This window comes from Myotis daubentonii, chromosome 17, assembly GCF_963259705.1.
Source record: "Myotis daubentonii chromosome 17, mMyoDau2.1, whole genome shotgun sequence".
Taxonomy (NCBI): domain Eukaryota; kingdom Metazoa; phylum Chordata; class Mammalia; order Chiroptera; family Vespertilionidae; genus Myotis; species Myotis daubentonii.
Window position 1 is genome coordinate 46,469,325 of NC_081856.1, and position 22,859 is coordinate 46,492,183.

The window sequence follows — 22,859 nt, forward strand, 5'->3', positions numbered from 1 at the left end:
AGGAAGCAGTGCTTTGTTAAGAACAGAACCATGAATAACAGTCAAAAAAGCTTTCTAGAAAGTCTTTATTTTTCTGTAGTTTTCCCAAATGACTATAAATTTCATAGTTTTTATATGTCGGACTGGGACCCATGAAATAAAGTACAATGTCCTATCCAAAGAAACAAAAGCAGCATCATACTGAAAGGCTCTGATTAAACTGTTTTAATTTTTCAGGAATAAGTGAAATTTTAAAACAATTTTATTAGATGGTAATTTGGTAGCATTTTTCATAGAATGTTTAATGACTTATGGTTTTCCATGATGCTTTCATAGGCAACATTTCACCAAATTACAGGTTCCTAGAAGTTGTAGTACCACAACTTTAGTATGATAGTTTTGCTTTAAAACCAGAATCAGGCTGAATGTGGCTTACTTTATAAAGCTGAAATATATACTGTGTGTATAGTTGTAAAACACTGATACCCTAGACTTCCATTACTTTTAATCAAGAGTGACTATACTCTTGTTGAAAAGTAAATTTATGTATTAAATGAAGGAATTTCAGGTTTTAGTAAAAGTGAAAAAAAGATGTCTTTTTGATTAAAGCTTAATGGAATGGAATTTGTGTCTTAACCTAAGAGAAGCCAGTGGAATTGTTTTTCTTTTTTGTCACCTATTTACTATTGCAACCTCAACTAGGTATATATAGTGCATTAATATGAAATACTTTTAAAATACATACTCTTAAAAAAAAAAAAACGGAACCTATACAAAATGTTCACATACCACTTGACAGGATGTTGAAATGACTGGTGTGTAATGTTTTTTAAAGCCTCCATTTTTTGTCAACATAAATTTATTTTACATTACTAGAAGGATTTCATTTTGAAGTTTGATTGTATCAAGCCAGTATAAAGTTTTACAATTTAGTAATTCTGGATTCCAAGGCATTTACGATAAAAATGGAAATGTGAAGTTTAAGAAAATTAATTTTCTTCTTCTGTTACATCTATGTCTTCATCCTCTTCCTCATCATCGTCTGCTTGTTGATCCTTTCTTAGTCGACAAGTGGGTACCTGTTAAAAAGCACATTTTAAAGAATTCTAACTTAAAAATATTTTTACATGCTTGGTATCTTAAATGTGCCCTTACAGAGAATGGTACATAGGACAAGTATTTCAGAAAAATGTAAGTAATAATTTTTAGTAATGAAAATTCCCTATGAATTACTGTATTTTAAGGTAAAGAACAGTCAGAAGATTTTTTGCTTGTTATTTTTTGAATAAAAATGTGAAATTAATCATTCCAGTAGGATACCAGTACTTCAATAACATAAAATACTTTCAGAAAAAAGTATAGTCTCAGTATATTATGAATGTCAAAATAAGTTTAGGTTAAACAATTCTTGGTTTCAAAACAGGTATTTGAATGAGAATGATCAAAGGGATAGCAAAAACAAGGATATTTCAACAAGGCAACTGAAATATTAAACTTTAAAAATAGTGTGTTTTAAATGGAATGAGTTGATAAACAGAATTCATCACTTAGCATCAAGTCCTTACTATTATCACTTGGGTCATCTTGTTTCAAACCTTTCTGAGAGTGATTCTACCTCCTAGGGGACATTTGGCAATGTCTGGTGACACTGTTAACTGTCAGAACTGGGTGTGTGTGTGTTACTAGTCTCTTGTTAGTAATGACTAGTGATGCTGCTCAACATCTTTACAAGCACAGGCCACTACTACCCCCTCCACCACCAAGCTGTCTGGCCCCAAGTCTGTATAGTGTTAAGGTTGAGAAACCCTGGGATATCTAAAGTGCTACACAGATGTTAGCTAACTTGGGTAGCATCATTAACTGTACGTCACACAAAACTTTATATGTACTGTAATACTAAATTTATTTAGTTTGTTTATAGCACTTAATGCTGGAATCATAAAAATGTAAGTTGTTTAAGGGGAGAGATGCATGAATATAAAGTAGTAAGCAAATGCTTAGAGGAGAGTCAGATGAAAACAAAAGTACTGGGTCGAATTTACCTAAAAAAGGTAAAAAGTTGTATTTTGAAAATATTTTGCTCAATTTTAAATTCTGAAGGCAGATATGAAAACACAGCTCTCTCAATTAGGAATGGGCAAGCTATGGCCCAGTTTGCCTGTTCTTTAAAAAATAAAGTTTTATTACAGCACAGCCATTTTTATTTTTCAAATTATTTTAAAAAATATTTTTATTGATTTCAGAGGAAGGGAGAGAGAGAACCATCAATGAGGTGCCCTTGAGTGGAATTGAACCTGGAACCCTTCAGTCTGCAGGCTAATGCTCTACCCACTGAGCAAAACTGGTCAGGACCATTTTGATTTTTTTAAAAAAATACATATTTTATTGATTTTTTTCAGAGAGGAAGGGAGAGGGATACAGAGTTAGAAACATCGATGAGAGAGAAACATCGATCAGCTGCCTTCTGCACACTCCCCACTGGGGATGCGCCCGCAACCAAGGTACATGCCCTTGACCGGAATCGAACCTGGGACCCTTTAGTCCGCAGGCCGACGCTCTATCCACTGAGCAAAAGCAGTTAGGGCTTGATTTTTTAAAATGTATTGTTTATGGCTGCTCTTAGTTGGGATAGAGGAACATAGACCATGTAGCCCACAAAATCTATTATTATTTTCTGTGGTCCTTTAGAGAGAAAGGTGGTTGACCTCTTCATGCTCTATATACCAGGTAATTTAGACTTTCTGGATATGGAAGAAATGGGAAAACTGGCTCTCTAAAGATCTGTGCTGGATCTATAATAATGTTCAGGAAAAGCCCTTTTTAAGTATAATTACTAATGGTGACAGTGGGGCTTAAACCTTAAGCAGTTTGACTTCAGAATTTGCTCTTCTTACTATACCAGAGAACAAATTCAGATTAGCATTCTCCTGTCCTTTCCACCTTTGCTCTGAAGTGTTCTGCTTTAGAGAATATTATGTGTTATAATATACACAATAATATAAGAAATAACAGAGCTGCACTTAGTGCAATCTGACATCATTTTACCTAAGAGACAAGAAAGGGTAGTTATAGGAGGTCATATGACTTAAGGGAAGTATTTTTAGTACTGAACAATCCCAAAGGTAGCGGCTCAAATTCTTCTTAAATTATGGTTTCTAGCTTACCTGTCCTGTTCCAGATACACACTTAGTTGACAGTGATCTCTGAAGTGGTGACTTAGAATTTGCTCTTACAATATCTAAACGAGATGAATAATCTGGTGGATACAGAGAATTTCGGAAAACCTGTTGCAATGAAAGGAGATATTAAACAACGGAAATCTAGAAAGCCATGTTAAATTCTTCTTACATGTTATTTTTTAAAAGCACCCACCCCAATTCCCTGGTACAAAATTTCTATTACTTATTGTACATTTAAAACAAAAATACCAAAAATATTTTAAGTTGTAAAGATGAAGGCTAAAAAAATTTATTTGAACCATATGTGATGATTAGCCCTGAAACAATCGAGTGATTTTCCTGGGAAAATGTGCAAGTTCCTACCCTCAAAGAATATGCAATCCAATAGGAAGGCTGCAAGTCCCCCCTTTGATTCTCTCTGTTCTGCTGGTCCTCAACTCAACTCATCAATTTAACTTCACTGTAGTACAGCACATCAGAGTAAACTGGAACCACTATAATTTATGGATTCGTCTCACTAGGATCTGGATTGCCATTACTTTCAGTCCTTTTTCCTTAACTTCCATAATTTCCTTAACTTCTGTGGTTCCAAATCTTACCACTTCATTAAGCCTCCTTTTACCGGTATCTTTTCTCTTCCCCCGTTTCTCTAACATGCAGACTGATGGGTAAGGTTATCAGATGTGTATTTCTTCAACTTCCCTCCCTTCTTCCTTAACTTCACCCCATCTTTTTTTAAAAGTAAATATTCTGATTCTTTCAAAGGTACATTTTTCCTTTGTCCAAAATTTCAAACCAAACCAACAAAAAGCTTTATTTCTCCACAGATTGTCTCCCCAGCAAACAAGTTCAAGATCAATCTTCTCCCGTCTCCTGCTTTAAGTCACTTCAAGATATAACTTTACTCCTTAAGAAACTTCTCAAATATTCTACTTCTCCATTCTTTTGTCAATAAACTACAATTAAGCTTTCACCTTCCGCTGAAATTGCTCTTGCCAACAAAATCACTAGTTATCTTTTTGACCTTGTACTGAAACTTACCTTCCATGCATGTGCCATTGCTACACCCTTCATGTGCCAGCTACCCTATTCCTTCACATCTCACACTGTAAATATTTTTAAAGAGTTTCCCTTAGGCCATTTTCCCCTTTTTTTGAAATATATTTTTATTGACCTCAGAGAGGAAGGGAGAGGGAGAGAGAGAAACATCAACAATGAGAGAGAATCATTGCTTGGCTGCCTCCTGCACGCCCCCAACTGGGGATTGAGCCTGCAACCCAGGCATGTGCCCTTGACCGGAATCGAACCCAGGACCCTTCAGTCTGCAGGCTGATGCTCTATCCACTGAGCCAATCTAGTCAGGGCGACTTTTCCTTTTTTGACACCTTTCTCTGAAAGATCTTATTTGCAGTGTTTAATGGCTCCCCTTCCACCATTCTCTATGGACTCTCTTCTGACAGTTGTATCTGTACACCCAATGCCTTCTGTTCTCCTAGACCAGCACTGTCGACTAGAACTTCCTGCAATGATGGAAATACTTACTGTTTCAGAATGTCCAAAAAGGCTGCATGTGGCTCTGAGCCTTTAATTTTAATTTAAGCTTAAATAGCCACACATGCCTAATCTACTGGACAGTATATCTCTAGATTTATCTTTATAATGAAAGACAGTACCACAAATTTAGTAGACTGAGCTAGAAGGTGGGCATCATTCTACCTAAATTTGTCACCTGAGCTATTTCTGTTTTAATTTTTAACTATACATTTTTCTTTATGGTTTACTTAGAATTATCTTATTAAAGACCAAAATATGATTCTTATATAAAAAAATTTTGTGGCTCCTGACTACCCAGAGTCCAAATGTCTTAGGTGACATCCAAGGCTTCAGATCACCCAAACCTACCCATCACTCTTCACGCTAGCCTATATACCTGCATGCAGAACATGCTGTACTCTGACTTTGCAATGCTGATTTCTCATCCTGGAATTCCAGAAAACGTACTCATCTTTCTAAAGCCAAGTCAAATTCCATCTCTGCTTTCCCCTATTCTCTAGCCAGTAGCTCCCACTGTTCATATACTCAGTACAGCTTTCATCACACCGTTTTGTAATTATGTATGTCTCCACAACTAGTTTTAAGTTCCTCTAAAGCAGGGGTGGGGACCGTCTGGTCTACGGGCTATATAAGGCCCTCGAGATCATTTGGTCTGGTCCTGCCAAGGCATTAGGGGTGAGTTAATGAAATGCCTGACCAAATATAGCAGGCTAGTTTTTGAGTTGATAATTTTAAATGGCCTGTGAATGATGTTATCAATATCCAACTGGCCCTTGGCAGAAAAAAGGGTTCCCACCCCTGAAGGAGCCCTGTTTTATCTGCGAATTTTCCTAGCGGAAGACAGCGACCTGGTAAATTAATGATGTTAACATAAACTTAATTCTGAACTTTTTTGGGAAAAGGAGAACACAACTAGAGGATATCTATTCATTTCTTTAACCAGAAATACAGAACACAAAAGGAATCAAGGAATGAAACTTAAGAGGCAAGACTTGTGTTTTAGGGAAATTCAGGCATGCTAATTAGGTTATTTAGCAGGTTACCAAGGACCCAATTGTATTTTGGTGCCAGACATGGAACATTGGCATCCCGGTGTGATATAAAAACTGGATGACTTATCAACTAATATTTGGAAGGGATATATTTTTGTTAGAACATTATTTTTTAAACTTTTCTAGTGAAATGAAGTACAATGTAGGAAGTAGAAGACAATATAAACCCCTGGGATAAAATTTTAAGCCGGTTAAATATTAATCTTACTGAAAAACTACAGATTTACTGGCAATAATGCATTTTCCAATATGGTCCAAGAACTCTTCTTGGAATGAGTCTCAAGATCTGAATATGCTCTGAAGTGACTGCACAGAGAAAATGGGCCTGTCAGTACTTTTTATGTGAAGTACAAATAAGGCAAGATGGTTTGATATAGATAGATGCCTAACTGCGAAAAATTAGGTGCTGCCAGAATAAGTCGTGGTGGTTCTCATAAAGCATGGACTACCTAAGAAAATCAAGTAATTTCTCTGTTCCTCTCTGCATATTTTCTCTACTTGTTTCCAAGAAACCTTGCATTTAAAGGATACTTCCTCTTCTCAGTATCCGTTTGATACAATTTTACTTCCCCTGGTCCTATAACTCTCCCAGGCTACTGTCCCCTCTTCTCCACAATTTCTGTATGGCATAATAGTAATAGTTTATATCTATAATTCATCATGCCTCAGAACCTTTGTATATCCTCCCTGTGCCTAGAAGTTGTTGCCAGTCATTCTACTCATCCTCAAGCTTCTAATTAAATCATTCTTTTGATGCTTCAGACTGTTTAGAATCCTCCATCACATTTCACTCACAGCACACTATATTTTCTCTATGAGACTGACCACATTATAAAATTTAGTTACACAGTATATTTTTTTTATTGTCTGAACTCCATGGTAGATTTTTAAGTTTCTAGTCAGACCATTTCCAACTTACAAGGCTAAATCCTCAGCAATTAGAATGGAGCCTGGCTTATAATAGGTGCTCAGTAAACAGCTGTTGAATAAGCATTTTATGAGGTAAGTGCCCTAAGAATCTGTTTTAGAGATGAGGATGCTGAAGTGTGGAAAAATTAACTTGCTCAACATTTTCCCATTAGAAAGTGGGAAAATGATATTAAAAAATGCACCTACCATGATGCATCTACCACACAGCTCTGAGAACTTTAGTTTTTTTATGATTCTCTTCCTCCCACAAGCTACCAATCTAGTTGATTAAAAACAGTGGTAAGAGACGTTGTAAAGGAAGTGGTGGGACAAAAATGTATCTTAGGACCTCTGGAATGAGGAAAATCCTGGGGTCCAAAGGTCTTTAAAGAACTTTAGTGCCAGTTAAATGGCATGTTAAGGGTATTGGAAAAAGGAGAATGAAAATATTTGTAAAGGGGGCTCCAGTCTTACAGGAAGAGTGGGGGATCAATTCTGAACCTGCTACTCAATGCAGCATTTTAATATCACTTTCCTACTTTCTAATTTCCCACTTTCTAATTGTTCCTGCAGGAAATGGTTCATGTCACTCAGGAAGAACCATGCTTCTGGCATTATAATGTAGAGAGGATAAGAAGTGTCTATTATGAGGGTACTGGATTTGGATCCTAGCTATGGGAACCTCTGGGAAGTTTCTTAACCTCACTGTGCCTTGGTTTTCTCATCCATAGAAAGGACAAAGTTTATCAAAGTTGATGTAAGGATTAAAATAAAGTGCATAGATCAGTAGCTGGTCCAAAGTAAACACTTGCTATTTTATTCCACAAATGACAGGTAAAAGCTTGATAACCTAGTTTTAAAAACATAGGACATGAAGTGAAAATTAAGAAAGAGCTTTAGTATTTGGAAGAAATGGACACTTAGGAAGCCATCTGTTGACAAACAGTAAATATAAATATGGTCATGTATAACAAAACAGATTTTGGCATTGGAAAACTACACGAACTAAACCCCATGTACATTTTTCATATACTCTGGCTTTACTCTATTAAATTTCCTGGAACCAGTGGAGTAGTATAAAGCCTGTAAAAGTTTAAGTTAGTAAAAAAGAAATTGGGGGAATCTTCAAAATTGTCAAATGGCAGACCCTCCCAAATTTCACCACTTAATATAGAATTCTAGTTATATCTCGAGAATGCATGGCCTTTTTCACTTCTACTGTAGATATAATATGTACAAAGTATGTCTCAAATATTTTATCTATTTTAGCAAAAATACTTTTGTGCCTCCCCTCCCACCCCCCTTGTAAGGTAAGAGGTTAGGACATACATAAATTCTTCAGATATGCTTATTGTAGCCAGGCTTTGATATTTAACTGCTCTAACGTTAGTTGGCCAATCAGATTTATTTGCATTTAACTATTGGTACAAAGGAAGCTATATTTATTATATATATCTATGTTTATTTCATGGCTTACTGATGAAGTCCTAGAAAACTGGTTAGCATCCTGATTCTGCTGTTTACTAGCTAAGTGGCCACAGACAAGTTATTTAAAGCCTCTGAAACCTGTTTCTGTAGCTCTAAAATGAGAACAACAGCCCTACCTCACAGGATTAAGGAGTGAATGAGAAAATGCACGTAAAGCGTTGGGTACTGTGCGTGGTGTAAACACTCAGATGTTAGTTATAATGAGTGCTTTTAGCACACTTAACTGACTTACGTTACCATATTAAAATGATGCATTATTTCATGTAATGGCTTTATTTAGGTTATATTTTACTGGTATTAATAAGTTGTCTCTTAGAACTTCACTGTGGTTAATTTGAAAAATCAAAAATAAAGAGAAAAATCATACGAGTTCAGCTATTTGGAACTGCTATGTATTCAGTACAATAACAAAATTAACACATTAACCATTGTAGAATTCTGATTTAAGATGTTTTTACCCAAATAAACTAATGCTCTTTTTAAAAAATGTCGATAATAATAGAAGTACTAAGCTTAATAGACAAAATCCTACCTCTAAATCTTCTTCTTCATCAATCTTTTGTATATTTTGGTAGGCAGCAGTGTAGACCTCCAAAGCTTTTCCATGAAACAGCATTTCAATAGTGATAAATTCTGAAAATATAGTCTAAAAAAAACACAAAGATTTGAATTTAAACAATCATAAGAATTGCATTGTGAATGTTCTGAAATTTTTCCTTTCTAGATAGTCTTGCCATTTTATGGAATACAGAGGTATCTTTTTTTTTACTACAGGTTAAAGAAAAACAGTTACAAGACCTTTTGCAGCAAAACCTTCAAATTATGCAAAATATTTCCTACCTTACCATTTACTTACCTTTTATTTTTTTAGTCAGTTCTACTTATGCCTTATAATTGACATGTGTAATAAAAAATATTCTGAGTTAAATGTATGCCATTATGTACTGTTGCCACATGCCTATAATTATTAGGTACAGCAGCTCAGTTCTGAAGCTGGTATTTTAGCAACTACAACTGATGTTTACACAAGAGAATGTTTTTTGGACAGGAATTACATCCCACCATATTTTTTTTACTATATGTTATTTACATTCTCTAACAACAAAGGAATTACGTGGTAATAATGATATTTCTACTACTGATAATAATTATACATTTGCATAAAGCTTTTTAGCTTAGAAATATATGACTTGCCCAGTGTTGCTCAATTGGAATGTTGAGGTTTGAATCTGAGTCTTCAGAAGTTATATAGTTCTTGCTCACTGTACTAGTTGTTCTTGCTGGAAACAATATTTCCTTTACAAATAAACTGTGCAGGTAATCTCTATGAACATGTTGACAACTTATGACAAGGAATATTATAAGCAAAGAGAGTGAAGATGTACATGTTGACCTAAACAGGTGAGATAACCCATAGGCAGAGAAAACTACAAACATTGTTAAATTAAGGAAAATTCACATAATTGGAAAACATCTCATGTTCATGGATTAAAATGGTAGTATTCCCCCAACTGATCTACAGATTTGATGCAATCCCTATCAGATCCCAGCTGACTTCCTATAGAAACTGACAAACTGATTCTAAAATTCATACTGAATTGCAACAGGTCCAGAGTAGGCAAAACTATCTTTAAAAATACCAAAGCGGGCCCTTACTGGTTTGGCTCAGTGGATAGAGCGTTGGCCTATGGACTGAAGGGTCCCAGGTTTGATTCCAGTCAAGAGCATGTACCTTGGTTGTGGGGTGTGCAGGAGGCAGCTGATCGATGTTTCTTTCTCACTGATGTTTCTAACTCCATCCCTCTCCCTTCCTCTCTGTAAAAAAAATCAATAAAATATATTTAAAAAAATACCAAAGAGGAAGAACTCACATACCCTGATTTTAAAACTTAACACAAAGTAATGCTAATTAATCAAGATAGTATGGTATTGGCATAAGGATAGACCTATAGATCAAAGAAAGAGAACAAGAGTCCAGAAACAAAACCGTATCAACTGATTTAAATATTTAAAAGATCAACAAGGGTGCCAAAACTATTCACTGGAGGAAGAATCGTCTCTTCAACAAATGGTATCAGGACAACCGGACAGTTACATACAAGAAAATGAAGTTTTAACCCTTAGCTCATGCCATATACAAAAATGGATCAAAGATATGAAATAATAAAAACTAAAAACGGTTAGGAAAACAGGGATAAATCTTCATGATCTCAGATCTGGCAATGGATTCTTAGGTATGACACTAAAAGCATGAGCAACAAAAGAAAAACAAACATTGGACTGTCAAATGTATGTAAAACTCAAAACACTCCGAGAAGTCTGTTCTCAGTTAACTTTTGCTTGTAGAATTCTGTTTAGAGATACTACTCTCAACTCACATTAAGTTAAAGCACTAGCATATAAATCCTATTGCAATGAAACAGACTAATTAAAAATAAATTATGCTTTAAGGAACACCATTAAGATAGTGAAAAGAAGCCACAGAATGGGAGAAAATAATGCAAATCATACATCTGAAACATCTGATAAGGGACTTGTATCAGATTATACAGAGTACTCTTATAACTCAATACTAGAGGCCTGGAGCACAAAATTCGTTCATGGGTATGATCCCTAGGACTAGCCTGCGATCAGGGCCATCTTCCCTGGCAGCCATCCCTGCCCCCCTGCCACTCCCCACCCCTGGCTCCCCATTTGCCATTGGGCAATTGGAACCTGCCGGCCAGGGGGAAGGAACTGAGAGGTTGGTCCCCTGTGGGCGGGAGGCAGCTTCTGCATTGAGCATCTGCCCCCTGGTGGTCAGTGCGCATCATAGTGACCAATTTGCATATTACCCTTTTATTATATAAGAATATAAAGACAACCCAATTAAAATATGGGTGAGGAATTTGAATAGACATTTCTTCAAGGAAGATAAACTAAATGGCTAATAAACATCAGCAGGGAAATGTAAATCGAAACCACAGTGAAATACTATTTCACACTCACTAGGATGACTTATAACCATAATAGCCAAAAGGTATGAACAACCGAGGTGTCCATACCAGAGGAGTGGATAAGTAAAGTGTGGCAATATCCATACAATGGAATATTCAGCTGTAAAAAGGAATGAAGTACCGACACATGCTACAAATATGGATGAACCTTGAAAGCATTATACTAAGTGAAGGAAACCAGTTACAAAAATCATATATTTTAGGATTCCATTCATATGAAATGTCCAGAATCGCCAAATTCAGAGACATAAGAGTAGAGGTGGTTGTTTAGGACTGAGATAGGACTATGGGGGGAGCAGGGCGGTAGGAGCTAAAGGGTACTAGATTTCACTTCAAAGATGATGAAAATGTGAAAATGGTCTAACATTGAGTGGTGATGGTTGCACAGAACTGAAAACATAAAACACTATAAATGGGTGAATTGCATGGTGTATGAACTTTTTAAAAAGGGGTTTCTTCATGTCCTTTTTTGAGTGTGTGACCACCAGCCTTCCCTCTTCCAGGGGCATGATACAGCAGGCAAAGAAAAATTTGGAAGCCCTTTTCTTCCCTGTGCACCCTCACTGTGCAGTCCCTTGCTCCATGTCCTATTTCTTTAGGAAATCCCAGGTATTAGAAATTGCAGTTGGAATAATGCACTCACTCTTGCCTTGTTTATGATTGGTGGTGCTCAGGGAATTAAAAACACCTGCAGAGGTCATCAGCATGCAGGTGGAACACTCAAGTGAGCCCAAAGATCAGAGACACAGATGGCCATGTGTGAAGGAAAAGTCTGCAGGCCCGAGGAGCACTGGTGAGAGAAAGGAATTAGATTCCCATCACCGAGGAAGCCGGTAAGTGGCAGCGGAATCAGGCACACCTCACAAGTCTCCGTTCTCACTTTTTAGGTTAAAGCCAAAATACACTATCCTGCTCCTGCTCTCCCATCTCAGGAAAGACATTTGTCTCAGGGCAGCTTCCTGAGATGCTTGTCATGCGTAGCAATCTACCATTACACAGCAGAACGAAGACTGAATTGAGGCTTAATAAAGATTTTTGGTCCTTAGGACCAAACCGAGACCTCAGAACCTGGCTATCAGTGAAACTGAAATTCTGAAATCTTTTGACACTGGCAGGGAATTAAAGAAATTAAAGGTGCAAATGGATTTTGTTTCACAGATTGTAGAGAAGAATGATATAATTAAGTGGCAAAAAATGCTTATTGATAAGAACATAACTTTTTGAGAGCAGGATGTTTCTTTGTTAATAGTTGTAAAATGACAAAAATACTTGTTCCAGGAAAATCCACAGTAAATCAAATGACTTGTATTAAAGGACATAATATGGTCAATAAGCAATCCTCAAATCTTTCCAAGATGCCTGGACTCTATGATCCTCAAAGTTTCAAACTGACTGATGTGTTACAATAAAATAAGGCAATTCTTGTGACACCTTATCATGATGGATGCAAGTTTACATGGTTGGTTATCCTTGCCCTATTTATTTATTTGAAAATGTGTAGTAATTAGAAAGCTTTATGCTATAAAGACTTTAATAATAGTGTATTTTTATTATAATGGGAAGCACAGATTTTTAAAATACGTAATTGATTTATAGTTCAAATTTTGTCTATACTCTGGATAAGTTACTTTATACTTCTAATTTTTTTATAAAATATGGATAATGCCACCTCATTCTCATGGGGTTGCTGTAAGGATTAAAAGATAATTTATATAAAGTGCCTGGAACAGTGCCTGAAACATAAAAAATTGAATATCTGGTCTCTGGTTGGATGTGTAGCCCCTTTATACCATTTTTTTTTCCATAAGAAAGTAACATCTGATATAAGATTTCTTAAGTATCTTTTTTCACACAGACTCGGCTAAAAAAATCAGAGTAAGTTATTCTCTAAGTCTGTTACTGTTTTGTTTATTTTGTTTTTTACATTCCACATATAAGTGTAATCATGATATTTGATTTTTTGCTGTCTTATTTCACTTAGCATAATACCTTCTAGATCTATCCAAGTTGTCACAAATGGCAAGACTTCATTCTTTTTTATGGATTGTATTATTGCATTGTATATATTTTCCACCTCTTTATCCATTCATCTATCAATGGACACTTAAGCTGCTTCTATACTTGGCTATTGTAAATAATGCTGCAGTGAACATAGGGGTGCATATATCATTTTGAATTAGTGTTTTGGATCTCTTCAGATAAATACCCAAAAGTAGAATTGCTGGGTCATAAGGTAGTTTTATTTTTAATTTTTTAAAGAACCACTATCATGTTTTCCATAGTGGCCGCACCAGTTTGCAATCCCACAAGGTGAGGACTGGGTAAAAAAGTGGAGGTTTTAAGAAGTACAAATTGGCAGTTACAAAATAGTCATGGGGATTTAAAGTACAGCTTAGGGAATGTAGTCAATAATACTGTAATAACTATACATGGTATCTGACGGGTTGCAAGACTTATGGGGGGGAATCACTTTATAAGTTATATAAATGTCTAATCACTATGCTGTATACCCAAAACTAATATAAAATACCACTGAATGGCAACTGTAATTCAAAAATAAATCAGTAATTTAAGTTTTTCATAAATTTAAATAAAACATAAGTTAGAAAACATGTTTTGAACCTTAACAGTTACTTTATTACCTTTATATCCTTTATTTTCTGCTTTTCAAAATTGTCAATAGTTTCCTCCAGCTGACGAGTTGTTCGAGTTGCATCCATTGTAGCTCTCTGCAATTCGGTTTCTGCCTACAAAAATATTGCCCAACAAAAGATATGAAAAAAAAAATCAAGTCAGAATCCATTAATTTGAGTTAATTTGTAAATACTAACATTGCAGTATTGGCTTTTTGGCCTAACAGTGTAAATGTATGATAATATTTTTTGCTACATAAAATAAAATGATCTACATAAAAAGCACATGCAGAATAAAGTTAAATCTATGAAGTTACATGATTCATGATCTTAAACAAAAGAAACCAAAACTCTCTTTCTACTAAATCGTTTTCCCTCCTATATCACCTGGGATGATTTACTATATTTCTAATTCTGTGATCTTCTAATCGGGTGGAGTAAAATATATACTATATTGGGTTTCTATTTATATATTCTTATAAGCTGACAATATTACACTGTTACTATTAGTTAATGCTTATTACATGAAATACTATATATACACCAGTAACTAATAAATTAGATGACAAGTCTAATGCTTTACTTCATATACTCTAATAAGTACTCATACTATCTAGATCTGTGTTGTACAATCAATGGTGGCACTAGCCACATGTGACTCTTTACACTTAAATTGATTAAAATTAAATGAAAATTTAAAATCTGGTTTCTCAATTACTCTAGTCACATTTCAAGAGCTCAATAGCAATATATAGCTGTGGCTGCAGTTCTGTAAAGCGCAGAACATTTCCAATCTTATCATGTATTTCTTTTAAAAAAGCATCTCTTCCAAAGACAACAATTAACCAAAAATATTTAAGAGGTTTTTGTTAAACAGTAACAGATATTTTAAAAGACAGACCAATTTTCTTATTCAGTTCTTTTTAATAAAGTTTTATTTCCTGTGCTAGTAATATAATTGCTCAAAAGTGTCACATATAATCATTTAGTAGTTAATCCATGGGGAAAATTTGCGTCTGCCACCATTTTTGACACATAATATTGACATTTAGCCCTTGCTTTCTTTTTCCAGAAAATGTATAAATTGAAATAAGTAAAATGGTTTACTCTAAGGATCCATCTCGACACACCACTTTATTACCCACCTGTGACTGAAATTTGTCATAAAGGAAAAAATACATTTCAAAGAGAACAGTTTTTTTTCAATAAATTAAAATCATATACTCTTAAAGAATTATATATTCTTACAATTATACATGAATTATAACTCTTGATTATATACTCTTACAATTAGGTTAATTTAAAAACAATTCCAAGATAATAAGCATTTAAAAATATATTCATTTATACCTATGTGGTTGTGTGTAAAATTTTTAAAAAATACACAAACTTTTAACTTTAATCATAACTAGTAACCAAAAACAATTCTCTATGTTACTGGGCTCAGGATTTTAAAAAATATAACTTCATCACAGGAAATTCAAAAGTAAAATAGAGCTCCCCAGAAGATTCATTAGAATGAAAAAACTTCTTACAGTCATTTGATGTATGTTAAACTTTTACTAATGGGAGTTTCAAGCGGACTAACTTCTTAGTATTATTTGTGATTAGGCAATTCTTTACTTGTAAGTACTTTCTTTGGATTCACGTCTTTCCCCTTCCCACTTATTGATAGTTTCATTTTAGATTTGGGAAAGGCAGGTAGATTTGGCAAAAGGAGGAACGAATGGGGAAGCAGAAGCTATTGGGAATCGGTATCTTAATCTACCACCCCCCAACAACTACTTTTCATTTCTTAAAGTCTCAAATCCTTTTATTCCAGCGTAACATCTTGCCCAAAGTTACACAGCTATTTTTAACAAAGAGGATATAGATCTGTTTCTTCTTTTTGTTGAAAATTCTTCAAAATCTATACTGATTTGAGTAGGAAATGGTTTTAATTAAAATACTATATGACTTTATGAATATCAGTATATCTCATGAGTGCAGAACAGCATATAAAGGGGTGAGTCAGATTGGTGTTTTTCAAACTGTGATCCAGGCAGCTTGTTTAGAAGCCTCCTGGGTCTTAGGGAGTAAGGAGGCAGAGCCCTAGGATTCTCCTTTACCTTACCCTCTTGTACCAGAGCTACACTGTTTTATTTTACACTACAGGCCCAGTGCACGAGCACAGGGAGGAGCTGCTACTGCCTTGAGCATCTGTCCCCTGGTGGTCAGTGCACGTCATAGCAACCGGTCAAACGGTAGTTCGGTCACTTAGGCTTTTATATATATAAATATTGAACTTTAATGTGCTTCTTTAGAATAGTCTGATATATTTTAAGGGCCTATCCTGATTAATATTCTATGATGCTATGATTGAATATATTTACATATATATTTACATCAAATGCATTTATATGTAGATTGTCCTTTATTTTCTTGTCTGGGGTTGTCAAAATCCATTGGATTCACAGATCTTTCCCAGTGAGCATAGCAATTCACGTATAGCAATAAGCTATTCAGTTGTTGCATTTTTCTCCCCATGTGAATCTGCAGACCTGCTTTATCTATGGTACAAGATTATTTCCTCCACAGCAGTGTTTAAAGAACAGCATCTAAACCAGTAACATCTGTGTTTTAGGAATAGATTCATTTCTGTGTTGAGAGTGTCAATATTAATGTCCCTCACTCAATCTTGCCAACCACTCAGGATTTCAGATGTGACATTTTTTTCTGCCTTTATGTACTCTTCTACAAACAACAAAATTTTGACCTCCGACTTCTTAAAAACTAGTGACATCCCCTGGCCTCTGCCTTAGTCCCCATTTGTCAGTGATAAATTTTCTAGCATTCTTTGTCTGACTTACTTAAAACACAGCCTCTATTATCTCTGGTTCGCTGATCTTAAGCCTCAAGTACTGTCTAGATCAGTGATGGCGAACCTATGACACGCGTGTCAAAGGTGACACGTGAACTCATTTTTTTGGTTGATTTTTCTTTGTTAAATGGCATTTAAATATATAAAAGTAAATATCAAAAATATACATCTTTGTTTTACTATGGTTGCAAATATCAAAAAATTTCTATATGTGACATGGCACCATAGTTAAGTTAGGGTTTTTCAAAATGCTGACACGCCGAGCTCAAAAGGTTCGCCATCACTGGTCTAGATGTTCCTGTCCTAGCCGCCAATGGGTAGTCCCAGTCCTGTGGCTGCCCATTTTTGTTTATTACAAGGTTGGGCATATGTACCTTTGGTCCAAAGGAAGGAGGACCAGGCAATTGGCGTAGCCCCAAATCACTGCTCAAGGGATTCCCCTCAGGAATGGAGGTGTTCTGGAACCTCAAGTGACCCCAAAGAGCCACTCCTCAGGTGGTTTCTGGCTGAGCTGGGCAGTAAAAACCTTAAGGAGGTAGGAAGGAGACATAAGAAATGGGAAAAAGAGGCAGTGGGATAAATTAGTACTTTCTATACAATTGCACCTATCCCAGTTGCTGGCAATTTTCTATTCTTTTGTTTAGTCATGAACAAGGCACAATCCAGTTTAAGAAACAGTCATTCTAACAGAAGAACTTTGTTACAGTAGACACTCCCATCTAGATCACTTTGTGCCCAGCTGTGGCCATCAATTAGACTCTTTAAATCTCCTCAGGATTTTGACTGGCAGTCATAACTATGGTTTCATACAGTGTTTTTGTTTTGTTTTTTAAGATAAAGGGTATTATTTGGCAAAAAAAGAGATTTTTCCTTTCCTTTTTTAAAAACAGGGCAGATGGCATTGCTAAATTATAATCAAAGATCTTTAATTTTATAATTAATACTTAGTCATTATCATTCAAAAATAATCTCAGAATCTTGTACTCTTTATAAAAACACCTACATTTATGAGTGTTTTATTTTTTGACTACCTATTGTGAAAAACAATATAAGGGGAATTAGGTAGAGTATTCTCTTTAAAGTAATCTAATTTTTATTGTGGAAATTCATGAATGCGTATTTCTTTTCGACCATTATATTCAAACTAGAGGCCTGGTGCACGAAATTCGTGCAAGAGTAGGCTTTCGCAGCCTTGGCCCCCGCAGCTACGGCTTCGTCATTCTGCTGTTTGGCCGGTGGGTCGATTTGCATATTATGGTTTTATTTTTTAGATTCTCTGCACATTTAAAAGTAGAAATGCGTAATTTCCATATACATTTACTTTTGTACTGCATACCTTACAAAATGTTTTTTTAAAGATCAAAATTCAAAGGATACAATAACATGTCGGTCAGATGGGTTTCGCTGGCGTGTTCTTTCTAACTGAGTTAACTGTTTGGCTTCTCGATTCCTTGCTGTTAATGTTGCTTTGAGGTCATCCTGCAAATAGGCATTTTTTTTTGTTAATAATAATCTGTGATTTTAGAAATAAAATACACACACTCTGATTTAAGAATGGGAGAATGGTCTTATTTGATCCAGGCATCATTACCGCAGGAATTACTGCTGCAGAATTAGTGTGTACCTCTGTATGTGACAATGTACACATATGTATTTCTTTAATATCATCTCAAAATTACAATGACCAGATAATTTCAATGCAAAATTATAACCATGTAAACAGATACATATACGTATATATACACACATATATTTACATATATATAATTTTGATAGTGGCTACATATACACATTAGTCAAAATTCAATTTAGACTTAAAACGGGAGAATTTTATTACATGTAAATTATACCTCGATAAAGTTTATTTAAAAAATAGAACTCTGAGGATGTAATGTACAGCATGGTGACTATAGTTAATAGCACTGTATTGCATATTTGAAAATTGCTAAGAGAGTAGACCTTAAAACCCTATTCACACACACACAAAAATTGTAATTATGGTGACAGATGTTAACTACACTTACTGTGGTGATTATTTCACAATATATACAATTATCAAATCATTACGTTGTGTACGTGAAACTAATGTTATGTCAACTATACCTCAATTAAAAAATACAATTTTACTATACCCATTTTTAGTCTACATTTTATTACCTGTTCTAAAACAAAAGTATAAACTCATATGTATTTAGTAAAATAATCTCTGCTCATATAGTCTTCATGACTATAAATATTAAAAGTATCCACAATAAACAAAATATTTCTTTATGTTGCTACAGTGGTATATTTAGTAAGCTCACTAAAAACATCTTTTCATTCTCAAAGTTCTAAGAAATAGCTCTTCAGAGTGTATAAAAAATGATTAAACACTACTTTATACTTTTTATTAAAAGAACAAATTGGGAATCTTATACTTTTTGCTAGGATACCTAGTAATAGTAGAAAAAGAATGAATTTACTTACTCGTTTCAATTTTACAATGGTTCCATAAGCTTTCAGTGGCTCAACTACTTTGGCTTCAAGTCTCTCAACCTATTAAAATTATAAAACATAACTGAAAAGAAACATAGATCAAAATTTCAATTCTGAAATAAAAGCTGTGCTGTTTATCCTAAAAATAATTACTATACAGACTAATTTAAAAAAATTTTCAAATTAAAATGTCACAGTTTAACTTATTTTCAGTAATCACCAGAACTGATAAGACTCAGAATCTAAACTTAAACACATTAAAAAACTGGTAAGCTGTATAGTAATAATTAAAGCCGAAAATCACCTGGTGCACGATATGACAAGAAAATCCCTCAGGTTTCCAAGGAGCGCATCCTTGCCATACCATCTCTGTATTGCTTTCGTACCTTATAGTAAGTAGCTTTTGGGTAAGTTTTAAGGCATCTAAAATTTTTTTTAAAAATGTTTTTTTATTGATTTCAGAGAGGAAGGGAGAGGCAGAGAAAGATAGAAACATCAATCAATGATGAGAGAGAATCATTGATTGCTACCTCCTACCTGCCCCCGGACTGGGGACTGAGCATGTGCCCTGACTCGGAATTGAACTGTGACCTCCTGGTTTATAGGTCAAGGCTCAACTACTGAGCCACACCAGCGGCAAGACATCTCAAATTTAATACAGTTAGCAGTTTGAGTGTTTAGCACAGTGCTGGGTATTTTAAATATATATTCTCCAAAATGCAATAGCCTAATCTTCCAGATAAGAAAAGCAAAGCAAAGCTGAAAGATACAGCATATTGGAAACTTTTAAAGCAACACAAACCTCAAAATCAAGAAAGCTTAGAGACCACTGTATTAGCTGCAATTTTTTCTGGGAAGCCATTCATCAATCATCAAAGCTTAGGGAATAAGATAAATGGTCTCAGGTGTTCCTGAGCTGTCAACTGTACGGTTGATCTTTTTTATTTAGAAGTAAACACTTATGAAACATTATAGTTTTTATCACATATTGGGCAATTCTTTTACTAACAGTTTTTTAAAGAAATGGATTTTTTAAAAAAGCAAGTATATAGCGTAAGAAAAATAACTTCTGGACATTAAAATTTCCTTTTCCAGGATAGGTAATACCAGCTGACATGTATTTAACTGTTAAGAACAAATTTTACTTTTGTAGCAGGAAAAGGGCTTTTACTGATAATACATGTTTAGATAGATAATCAGTGAGTACATTTCATATTGATTTTTCTTCAGCTTTTATAAATAAAATGTATCAGAATGTTTCATTTTAAAAGATTTTAGGAAAAACAAAGGAAATCAAGTTCTCATTGAGCATTTCAGTGTTAGGAATCCTAAAGTCAAAACCATGAATATTCAGGATAGTTTCTATACCAGTGGTTGGCAAACTGCGGCTCGGGAGCCACATGCGGTCTTTGGCCCCTTGAGTGTGGCTCTTCCTCAGCCTTAGGAGTACCCTAATTAAGGTAATAACAATGTACCTACCTACATAGTTTAAGTTTAAAAAATTTGGCTCTCAAAAGAAATTTCAATCATTGTACTGTTGATATTTGGCTCTGTTGACTAAATGAGTTTGCCGACCACTGGTTTATACCATTTTGAATAATCCATACACTGATTACTCAGTGGAAGGGTTAGCCAAGGCTTTTTTCTGTTCTCCTTTTTGTTGCCTACCTTTTGTTCATTAGCACCTCCACCATTTGGTAAGCAAGGGAAATAAAAAGGAGAACAAATGTGAATCAATTCACTTTGCTATTTGACAAATAGCATAAAGGGTTCCTAGAAAAGGACATGGAAATGACTGGTTAACAAGGGATTTTAGGGTGATCTGTCAGTATAAATTATTTCTGAAACAGTAAGTCACCAGTTAGTTATGTGTAACTGTGCGAGTTGCTTGTTTATTACAGAAGTATATGACAAAACTCAACAGCTCTCCAAAAAAGTACACCCAAACGTAACTACTCAAATTTCTGTATGAATAGCAATTATAGGTTCAAAAATCATTATACTCATTTTGTTTTTACATTTTTTGTTTTATAATTGAAATTTCTGTGTTAGGCTTTAGAAAAAAAGACCAAAAGCACTAAGGAGAAAAGGGCCAAAGAAACAATGCAGCTCTAATTGGACAACTTCTGACAAGTCAACCTGTGTCTTGAAACCTAAATAAATATAAGTGAAAGTGCTTGTGAGGTATTAAAGGGAAAAATGGGCTTTTGGGAGGAAAACAATTTCACCACCACAAAGTCTCACGACTGGTTTGCATTCAAGATACGAAGCAGTGCCCCTCCCTCCCCCTCAGTGGAACACGGGTCAACTTCCCTGAGCAAAGGAACAGCGGAGATCTCTGGCCCGTTTACTCACTCACATGGCCATCCCCACATCGTCCATCTCCAGACATACTTTACACTTACTTGACCACAAGCCACAAGTCCTGCTCCTCTTCTTCCCCAGGGACACTATGTTTAAGACCCTCCTCCTTGGCCAAAAGTTGGAACATGAAATGGGGAAAGTCTAGATTTCAAGACACCCTAACGTTGAGTTTGAAACTGGTAAAATAACAGGAAGCTTCCCTTCAATAGACTCACACAGTGGCACAGACAGGACAAGGTAGGTCTGTCATCAGGTGAGCGCTCCCGGTTCCTTCATCCACCTACTTCGGGGCTCATTCCTGACCATGACGCTGTGCCCGCGCTCCATACCTCTGCTTGGCGATAATCCTGAAGTTTGGCAAACTCGTCAGCAAAGTTTTTCAGGCCCTGCTTTAAATTCGGGGTCTCTGTGGCGGCGTACACGTTCACTTCATTCACCAGGAGGTCTGCTTTGTCTCGCAGCCTGGCAGTTTTGCGCACGTAAGCAGCAAATATTTGGCACAGCTCTCCAAAATGCTTCTCCACGTTGGTGACGGCATTTTGCAGTTGTCTGGTCTGAGCATCCCTAGAGGAAAAGGTGACACACAAAGCAAGTCATTCTCAATAGGGACAAGATGGCTTCATCTCCACGTTAATTTGACAGGCAAACATTCCCGGGGTGGTTTTGCAGCTTCTCCGAGGCGGATCCCCCTCTTCTAGGTCCCCCGTCCCCCTTCGGGCCCGGCCTCAAAGCCCCGCCGGAGTGGGCGCACGAACGGGCCGGGCTCCCGCCGCCGCATCGCAGCGGGCGGCGGCTGCATGGGCAGCTCAGCCCGGACGCCCGGCGGCCACCGGGTCTCCCGCGATCGGGGGAGGTAGGCCCCACGGCGCCGCGTGCAGGACCCCGCCGCCGGCCGAGGCTCGAATTCGGCGGGGAGGCCCCACGGGGAGAGGGTCCGTTTCCCGCACCGAGCCTTCGCGGGCGGGACCCCCCTGGGCAGCGGGGGCTCGGGCGGTTACCGGTGTTCCAAGTTGCGCCTCAGCATCTTGCCTCGCACACCACCTAGACCCTGGACCGGGGCCCAACGACCGGATCCGAAGGGCCCGGGCATGCGCGGGGCGCGAGCTGCGGCAGCGGGAGCCCGAGAGCCCGCCCCGCGCGCCGCCGCGTCCCGCCGGCGTTTCCACGGCAACGCGGCGCGCGTCCCGGAAGCCAAGGCTGGAGTCGGCGGGAGCCCGGGGTGAGGTTCCGAAGGAAGGGCGGCGCGCCGTGGGCCAGTGTGAGCCAAGGAGGAAAATGCCAGGCCAGCCCACCAGAAACGCGAAACAAGGCCTGTGGGGGCCCGTCTGCTTCTGCGGCATTTACTCTTCACACATTTGCTCAACCTGTCC

At 36.6% G+C, this 22,859-nt stretch overlaps 1 protein-coding gene across 1 annotated transcript; it reads right to left on the bottom strand.

The window, feature by feature from the left end:
* Nucleotides 1-48: 48 nt before the first annotated feature.
* Nucleotides 49-22,642, bottom strand: CIBAR1 (CBY1 interacting BAR domain containing 1). Its single transcript, XM_059672252.1, has 9 exons — nucleotides 22,488-22,642; nucleotides 21,819-22,053; nucleotides 19,117-19,185; nucleotides 18,028-18,129; nucleotides 14,936-14,941; nucleotides 13,800-13,904; nucleotides 8,694-8,807; nucleotides 3,144-3,263; nucleotides 49-1,058 (listed from the first exon to the last, which is right to left on the bottom strand). Exons 1-9 carry the CDS (start codon nucleotides 22,577-22,579, stop codon nucleotides 969-971), a joined length of 933 nt encoding a protein of 310 aa, XP_059528235.1. The 5' UTR covers nucleotides 22,580-22,642; the 3' UTR covers nucleotides 49-968.
* Between the last annotated feature and the right edge of the window lie 217 nt (nucleotides 22,643-22,859).

Bases quoted from the DNA above. Each gene is read 5' to 3' on its own strand.
- CIBAR1 (XM_059672252.1), bottom strand. From the start codon at position 22,579: ATGCCCGGGCCCTTCGGATCCGGTCGTTGGGCCCCGGTCCAGGGTCTA. The intron at 18,130-19,116 runs GTAAGTAAATTC...GCCTATTTGCAG, and splicing joins CCATTGTAAAATTGAAACGA to GATGACCTCAAAGCAACATT. The intron at 1,059-3,143 runs GTAAGCTAGAAA...GCTTTTTAACAG, and splicing joins GTGTATCTGGAACAGGACAG to GTACCCACTTGTCGACTAAG.